The 9,465-nt window shown below is 36.6% G+C and overlaps 1 protein-coding gene and 1 pseudogene across 4 annotated transcripts; one reads left to right on the top strand and one right to left on the bottom strand.

Moving 5' to 3' along the window:
- Positions 1-888: 888 nt before the first annotated feature.
- LOC107619356 (heat shock 70 kDa protein 8 pseudogene) lies at positions 889-3,515 on the bottom strand (annotated as a pseudogene). Of its 3 annotated transcripts, none has more exons than XR_015899058.1 (2): positions 3,340-3,515; positions 889-2,933 (listed from the first exon to the last, which is right to left on the bottom strand). The product of XR_015899058.1 is annotated as a heat shock 70 kDa protein 8 pseudogene, transcript variant X2 (transcript). The 3 variants fall into 3 exon arrangements; XR_015899059.1 differs by having other exon boundaries at positions 889-2,951; positions 3,340-3,513; XR_015899057.1 differs by having other exon boundaries at positions 889-3,051; positions 3,340-3,508.
- A 2,561-nt stretch (positions 3,516-6,076) lies between these two features.
- On the top strand, positions 6,077-9,061 carry AO1 (amine oxidase 1). The gene is made up of 3 exons (XM_016320258.3): positions 6,077-7,252; positions 8,005-8,118; positions 8,205-9,061. Exons 1-3 carry the CDS (start codon positions 6,077-6,079, stop codon positions 8,910-8,912), a joined length of 1,998 nt encoding a protein of 665 aa, XP_016175744.2. The 3' UTR covers positions 8,913-9,061.
- Positions 9,062-9,465: the final 404 nt, after the last annotated feature.

The following is a 9,465-nucleotide window of genomic DNA, read 5'->3' as shown; positions in this document are numbered from 1 at the left end:
GGAGCCCTCCAATGTACATAATCACTTTCCTACTAAACAAACATGTTTTTCTAACATCGTACACATTAAACAAACCACTTTAAACTCTTCATTTTTCATGTCTTGATTCTTTTAATTAATTTCTTATTTCCATTTGTATTATCATTCAGCTAATGTCAGTATTCAGCAGGAGTCAACTCTCTTGCAATCATATTTAAATCAAACCCCACTTTTTATATCATTAATCCACACATGGTTTAAGAACAAGCATCTCACTGATTGGATGTTGCAAAATGAGATTCAAATTATTGAGGTTCTGAACTTCCTAGTCCTTTTCACCATTGTCAACCCATTCATATTCGACAAAGCCACGAACCCACTTGACTTATAGTAGTCACAGATTTTGAATTTTTACCTTCTTGTTTATCTCAACCTCTGATCTTTAGCATGAATATTAAGGATAAGTAACAATAATTCAAAGACCATATAAAAAAAATATGAATTAAAATATTAAATTGAATTGAAACTTTTTAAGTGCTAAACTGAAATCATTTAATAAATAAACTAGTCAACTTTCTAAGCCATACTCGAGCAACGAGGCTGAACATATTACCAACATTTTTTTCTTGCATTTGAGCAAAAGCTAGTCAACTTTTCATTTTCTTTTTTTACCAAAAGTGTTGATTCCTTTGCATTCTCAGAAGACAAGTCACAAACACTTAATTTAGTCATATAAATTAATTGCCATTTGTTGGATCGAAAGCTTTGATACCATGTAAAATGGTACCAGCAACTTAAGCAGCAAGAAATTAAAGAACTCTGCTGTTATTGCAAAGAGTGCAGAGAAAGGGAGCCAGGGAGGTTTAGACTTGAGAGCAAGAGAGAATTTGATATTGAGAGTGACAGATATTGAGGGTGAGAGAGCTTTTCTTGATTTAGAAACTGGAGAAGATTAAGATCCAATTAATATCGCTTCTTTTACAGTGCTGCACTACACATAAAAACAAAATATATATTATGCAATCTACCTAGTTCGTTAAAAATCAGTTGAACTCTAATAGCTCTAACGGCTCCCCAGCCAGGTCTGCAACTAATTTAACTGAATTCTACATTTACCTTTCATATTGTTTGAGCTATATTTCAATTGCAGGTGTATCAAGTATTCAGAAACACAATAAAACATAGCACCAAAAGAGTTACAATGATGCTAAACATCACTATTCCCTATCCCTTTGTATGCACAGTTACCAAATCCAGTGTAGAACCATAGGTTCTATTTAGAGCCTCAGCACACCAACCATGCCCATCATCAACCATTGGCATCCTCACTTCCATGACAGGAATTGCAGGATGTCGTGATCCAGGCATCACAACACCAGCTAAAACTCGCAACATGTTTGCAGCATCTATGTCCATGCACAAATTAATTTTTGGAATGCCTTTTGGTGCTGAAGGTATTCCCATTATCTTAAAATATCCCAGCAAGTGATTCTCCTCTGCCTTCTTTCCTTCACCTTCATATACAATAATCAATGCCCCGGTTTGATTATCATGAAGAGTGGTAAATACTAGTTCCTTCTTCACAGGCGTTGCAGTATTCCTAGGTATTACAGGGACGAAATTGCCTCCATCAGCTCGAATCCCAATAGCAAGAGGCGTTGATTGGATGGTTAACAAGTCCAAGTTCCCAAAGGGATCACTGATACCCGAAGCAATAGCTCCTTCCACTGCTGCGCCACAGACGGCAGCTTCCAAGAGATTCATCCCTTTATAAAGTTCCTTCCCTTTGAATATGCTACTAACAAGATTCTTCACCTTTGGAATATGAGAGCATCCACCAACAATTATCACATCATTTACATCCTCAACTTCTGCCTTCGCATCTTGCAAGCACCGGATAATAAGGCTTTCACACTCCTCAAATATTATTCTGTTTACTTCCTCAAACTCTTCCTGGTCAATAACCTTGCATATCCTCAGTCCATCTCCCAAGTCTATATCAACCTGGACATTGGACTGAGAAGAAAGCCTATGAATTGCATCCTGAGTCGCAAGTCGAAGCAAGCCAATTGTCTTGATTTCTTTGTCACTGTGACTCCTAAATAAGCTTTCAGAATCTGGCAAGAGATGGCGCATCATATTCTGAAGTAAGTCTTCCCCACCGATGGTACTTCCTGCCAAGGATTTTATCTGCGAAACTCCTCCGGCTGTAGCAGTCACAGCAACATCACAATAACCAGCACCCATATTGAAAATGAGGGCGATTTTCTCACTACCACTGCCCATATTCTCATTAGTTGTCTGCTGCTGCTGTTGTGCATATAACAAAGCCACAGCTGTTGGTTCAGGCATCAGCCTGAGGACATGAAGGCCGGCCATGGCACAAGCACGTTCAACCCGGGTTAGCTGGAACCGACTGAATGAAACTGGAACTGTAATCACTACATTTCTTATTGGACATTTCAATTGAGCTTCAGCCATTGCTCTTAACTCCACCAGAAATATTGCCAACACTTCTTCAGGAGTGGTGGATCTCCACATATTGTTCACCAAGGCAGCGATAAAAGGGCGGACACCAATTTCCAATGTCTGAACCAGAAATGGGAGATTTTTACAGGAATGGATGATTGGATCAGCATCAGTTCTGCCAATTAATCGTTTAATGTTGAAGATTGCAGATCCAGACATCATTTCATGCTCATGTGAAAGGTTATTGCTAACTCCAGCAGAAGGTAGATCATCTCTGAAAGTGACATAGGACTTCATTATCTTCTCATTTCTTGTGTTCTTCAAAAGCTCCACTTGGGAACCATTCCACACAGCAATGCTGCATTGAGATGTGCCAATATCGATTCCAATGGCAATTTCAGGAAAAGTTGAAGATGACTTTTCCTCTCCTGTGGTCTCAGAATCAGATGCCACAGTATATGCAGGTTCTGCCATCCTTCATTTAACTGATTGAGAAAAAGTTTCTAAGAAACATCACAATTCAGAAACAGAACACTTCAACACTCAGGAAGTAAACTCTAGAAACCAAAAAGGCCCATTTCATGTAGGTTTTCTTATAAACACCTGTTTTGAAAAATGATTAAAGAGTTCAGGCTAATTCATAAAAATACAAATCAATTTCAATAACACAAAGGAAACCTAAATAACTATAATGTCTAAGTTCTTTCTAAAAAATTCAAACTTTAGTGTCAAATATGACCAACAGGGTAAAGAGTCATCAGCCACGTAACAATTGGCGAACAATTAAAGCTAAGAGAAATGGTTATTCCCTGTTGTATTAAGAGAGTTTCAGCAAAAATGATACCGTCAAAGAAGCAAGAATGAGAAGAAAGGAAGGCGCAGGTGACAGACCTTAATGCAGCGATCGAATTGCAGAGGGATGGAGTTCAGCGTACGAAAACCAACTTCACTATGAAAAACACACGCACAACTACAAATGTTGTCGAATTCTAGAGCTTCATAGAGAAACATCACAAACTCAACTCAACTCAACTCAACTCGTGGACAATTTTTCTTTTTCAGTTTACAGTAATATTAATTAATTTGTTTTATTATATTTTGCGGCTACATTAGACACTTTAGCTAGCTGTTTAGGAATATATTAAACTACTCATTTGATTAGGGTTAGGGTTTTTTTTTCCTATCTAATAGTGTCTGTAAAATAATATATCAATGCTATTTTTAATTGGTAAAATATTTACTGCAGAAAATTCTCATAAAATGTTAGAATCAATACTCGTACATTTCAATTCGGACTGGGAATTTAACTAGAATTCAAGCTCTGTTGAACAAATTACAATTAGGATCATTTTTCTTTTTTATTATACTGAGGACGAATATTAGTCTTCTTTGGACATAGCCGGACTCCCTCTCTGAGCTGGTGTAGACTTAAAATAAAAAATGAATCAATTTTTGTTTGGCCAAGCCCAAATTTGACCGAGCCCAAAATTTAAACCACGTGTGGTGACGATTTAGGTTGGACCGACCCAACAAAAAGCGGCGGTGACCAAAAACAAAAAACGGTGGCAAGTTAATACGCTGAAGCCTCCTTCAATTGGTAAAATCATATGTCTCTTAATACGCTGTATCTGTTGAGTATGAATTCTTTAGTGTTGTGTGTAGGGGTGTTATTGGTTCGGTTTTGAACTAAAAATCAACCGAACCGATATGTTCGGTTTCTACAGACACATAATTATTTGGTTTGCTATTTTTACAACAATCGAATCGAACCGAACTGAACCAACAGCAATTTGGTTCGATCGGTTTTTTCGGTTTTTAATTTCTAATGAACAAAGTATGAATCACAATAATTAGAGGTTTAAAATAGTCAATAAACCGAAATAATAAGAGTAAAACATTGAAATGGTTAGGGATTGGAGATTTTTGTTGTTAGGTTAAAGGTTAAAATGGTTAAAACATTGAAATGGATGCATATCTTCAGTTCGGTTTGGTTCGGTTTGATTTTTATCGAACCAACTGAAAACCGAATCGAACCGATCAGTTTTGTCAGAAAAAAAAAAAAAAAACGATTTTTTCGGTTTTTAAATCGATTGTTGTAATTTTCGGTTCAGTTTGCGGTAATTTTCGGTCCGATTCGATAACTTACACCCCTAGTTGATCTATCTAAAAAAAACAACTCATGTCACGCAACAATGTTCTGTCATGACGTACGTGATATTGCGCAGATAAAAAGATCTCAAATTCTTAATTTGACGTCAATGATTTGGATTCATAACACTTCTTGTTCCTCTCAAAGCAATCTATATATGTAGCTTAAAAACGGAACCAAATAAGTATAAAGGAATTTAGTGTTCATTATTCTTAAAACTTGATCTTTCACGTGGTTCATTTCATTTTTCAAGAGTAACATATGCATGTCATCGAAGATAAGCACGCTAATGAGTAATATCACATACTCTTGTTTCAATGTACAAGTAAAGCAAACAAATATAAATTATTAATATCATTCTATTGCTGTAAACTCAAGAAAAAACTTGTATATAATATAGATAGATATTGCTGAAAATCAAACGGCGGCGCTGTTCCCGGCTTTAAAATAATTGTCCTAACTAAGCATGCATAATTATTTCATTAAGAAAGTTTAATTTACTCAATTGTTTATCTATCTTGGCCAGAAGAGAAAGGAATATAATTCCGTTTAACGCATTGACTAATCACTAATGTTATTACCAAGTCAGAATCTTTGAGATCATTCTAACGTAAATCACTTTATCTTGACAACAAAATTTTGGTTGGTTGTTACTATTTTCTTAATTCATTAGAATACACTCAACTAGGGTTGTGCATGGTGACCAGACCCGACTCGAAATATATATCGGGTCTATTTATTAGATTCGAACCCGACCCTAGGCCCGATGAAACCTATGCACTTTCGAACTACGATTATACCGGGTAAAAACCGGGTGAAAATCGGGCCGTTAACATTACATTACCTTGATATTTTCTTATAAGCTAGCATGATAAAAATATCCAAATTTTCAAGACTCCAACCATTATTTGACATAGTAAAATTCACTTAGAAAAATATAACAAAAACCAACTCTTCTCTAAAATTAAAGCATAACCATAATCAATACTAATATTGTCTAATAACACCAAATATTTAAATCAATATAAATAACATAATATTATGCATTAGTCTAAAATCTTATACATTTTAAACATAAAACATTAACTTATAGTCTTATAATAACTAATAACACAAAATATTAAGGTTTACAATACTTAAATTCCTCATAAGAATAGCCATCATCCATCACTAATAACACAAAATATTAATTGTGTATGATGACGGGGCCATCGGGCCGACTTCGGGTGACCCGAACCATAGCCCGGACCCGACCCAAAATAATGACAAGGTCTATTTTTGAGATCCTTACCCGACCCTAGACCCGATAAAATCACATCAAAATACTCCCTAAATTGTTCGGGACCGGGCCGAGTGTTCGGAGCCGGGCCGAGTCTTCGGGCCAGGCCATGCACACTCTACACTCAACATTTAAATCATCAGTGCTATAAATGTAAATGGAGGTTGCATCATATTAGTTATATCCCAAACATAATTATTATGAATATAATCAAAATGTTTGATAAAGCAGCAGCACACATGATTATTATTGTTATAGCATTCTTTCTGATATTCATAATTAGCTTCACAAAATCTCACCCTTTAGACCCTCTCTCACCATCTGAAATCAACAAAACAAGAAACATAGTTCAAAACTCTTACCTTGGTGCCATTCCTAACTTAACCTATCACTTTGTGGATGTTGAAGAACCCAACAAAGACGATGTCCTAAAGTGGCTATCTTCAAAGAACAACACAAAAGACAAGCCTAGTGTAACTGTTCCTCGTCAAGCCAAGGTAGTTGTTAGAGCCAATGGTGACACACACGAGCTTGTACTTGACCTAACAAGAGGCTCCATTGTATCTGACAGAATCTACAATGGCCATGGATACCCCCCATTCACATTCACAGAGCTTTTCCAAGCAAGCAAGTTGCCCCTTCAATACCCCAAATTCAAAGAATCAATAAGCAAGAGAGGCTTGAATCTCTCAGAAGTTTCTTGCGTGCCGTTTACAATTGGTTGGTATGGAGAAGAGATCACAAGGAGAGAACTCAAAGTGGCATGTTTTTATAGAGGTGGTTCAGTGAATGTGTGGGCTAGGCCTATTGAGGGAATCACAGTGCTTGTTGATGTTGATTCAATGAAGATCACAATGTACAATGATAGGTACAAAGCACCTTTGCCTAAAGCTGAAGGCACAGAATTTCAGTCTTCAATGAGAAACCTTAGTGATATTAATGTATCAGATACTAATGCTATTGGATTCAGCATGAATGGGAATGAGGTGAAATGGGATAAGTGGGTTTTCCATGTTGGGTTCAATGCAAGGGCAGGGATGATAATATCCACTGCTTCAATATTTGATGAAAGGGAGAGAAAATATAGGAGGGTGATGTATAGGGGTCATGTGTCTGAAACATTTGTGCCTTACATGGATCCAACAGAGGAATGGTATTTTAGGACTTTCATGGATGCTGGAGAATTTGGTTTTGGACGTGCAGCTGATAGCCTGCAACCAGGGATTGATTGCCCTTTGAATGCAGTGTTCATGGATGGCTTCATGGCTGGACCTAATGCAGAGGTTCAACAGGTTCCAAGGGCTATTTGCATTTTTGAAAGGACTTCTGGAAATGTGGCTTGGAGGCACATGGAAATCAATAATCCCATCAAAATGGTATATATTTCTTGAATATCTTCATTCTTCTATTCTAATTATCGGTTCGGTTGGGGTCGGTTTTGGATAAAAAACCAATCGAACCGATATGTTCGGTTCCTACAGACACACAATCGTTCGGTTTGTTACTTTTACAACAACCGAATCCAATCGAACCGAACCAACAGCAGTTTGGTTCGGTTGGTTTTTCGGTTTTTAATTTCTAATGAGAAGAATATGAATCACAATAATTAGAAGTTTAAAATAGTCAATAAACTGAAATAATAAGAGTAAAACATTGAAATAGTTAGGGGTTTAGAATTTTTGTTGTTAGGTTAAAGGTTAAAATGGTTAAAACATTGAAATGTATGCATATCTTCGGTTCGGTTCGGTTCGGTTCGATTTCTATCGAGCCAACTGAAAATCAAACCGAACTGATCGGTTTTGTAAAAAAAAAACAAAAAAAAACCGATTTTTTCGATTTTTAAATCGGTTGTTATAATTTTTAGTTCGGTTTTACGGTAATTTTCGGTCCAGTTCAGTAACTTACGCCCCCTACCACTATTGTCTAAAGGTGACTAACCTACAGTGTTGGATATATTTTGAGGTGAGATCCACCTCTATCTTTATATTTGAGTTAGGCAAGTGAGTGATAGGTACAATAGAAAATATCTATTATTGAAGATTGACAATGATAGTTCAGATATGTGTAACAATTTTCAGTTAATCACCTTATTACAATACATGATGCTGTTCCATTTTTCTTGGTGCAGATAAGAAATGGAGAGCCTGAAATTAATTTGGTAGTGAGAATGATTGCTACTGTGGGAAACTATGATTATGTTCTTGATTGGGAATTTCTGAGGAGTGGCAGCATAAAAGTTGGAGTAAGATTGTTTCATTGTGTTTCCATGTCTATTTAATTAGTGCTTCAGGAATTAATCACTTCTAAGATATTTTGATTGATATATAGGTGGATCTAACAGGCATATTGGAGATGAAAGCAGTCCCATATACACAAAACAATGAGATAATATCATCATCAGAAAAAGTGTTTGGAACCTTAGTGGCAGAAAACACCATAGCCAATAATCATGATCACCACATAACCTACTATCTTGACCTTGACATTGATGAGAGTCAAAACTCCTTCATCAATGCCAAGTTACAAAAGCAAAGAGCAACAAATGGGTTATTTGGAACACCAAGGAAGAGTTATTGGACTGTTGTTAGAGAAGCCGCTAAGGGGGAAGCCGAGGCTAGAATTCGGCTCGGCTTGGAGCCGGCTGAGCTATTGGTAGTGAACCCCAACAAAAGGACAAAGGTAGGGAACCAAGTGGGCTACCGGCTGATCGGTTCACAGCCGGTTACCTCTGTTCTATCCGAAGATGATTATCCACAAATAAGAGCATCTTACACACAGTATCAAGTTTGGGTGACCGCCTATAACAAGTCAGAAAGGTGGGCTGGTGGGTTCTACTCTGATAGGAGCCGTGGAGATGATGGCTTAGCCGTTTGGAGCGAAAGGAACAGAGAGATTGAGAATAAAGACATAGTATTGTGGCACACCATAGGACTTCATCACGTTCCTTACCAAGAAGATTTCCCTGCAATGCCAGCAATTCATGCTGGATTTGAACTCAGGCCTGCTAACTTTTTCGACAGCAATCCATTGCTTTGAATAATATATTCAATGAACTTGATCCAGCAAACCAACATGGCAATAAATTATATTTTATTAATCCAACATAATGATATAATCATTCGCATATTTTATCTAATTTTCTTTCGAGGGAGGGAGATAAACCAAGTTAGAAACATAGAACCAGATGCATTTCACTTTGTATTAGACATGAAAATATAAACTAACACTATACATTATAATCTTATTCGTTGCTTTGAGTAAGTAACGTAATGCATATACTCGTGGACCAACAATAAATATGAAAGAAAACAATGAAGAGTTAAAGATCACACTTTACACTCTCAATTTTTTTTAACAATTGAGAGGATCCATTCCCTATACTCATGTATATCTTATAACTGGCTTCCCAATCCCCAGTGATTTTATTCGACAAGAGATGTTGGTTGGTACAAATGAAATCACCAAATTACACCGAAATTAACAAGAGTAAATGTCCTTTTTCGATCCCTAACCATTTGTTCGATGGACTTTTCACCTTCTAAGAAATTTAAAAATCCAAATCAGTCCCTATCTACTTTGATATATATAC

Source organism: Arachis ipaensis, chromosome B9, assembly GCF_059453495.1.
Source record: "Arachis ipaensis isolate K30076 ecotype BB chromosome B9, ASM5945349v1, whole genome shotgun sequence".
NCBI lineage: Eukaryota > Viridiplantae > Streptophyta > Magnoliopsida > Fabales > Fabaceae > Arachis > Arachis ipaensis.
This window is presented reverse-complemented; position numbering and strand designations above follow the sequence as displayed.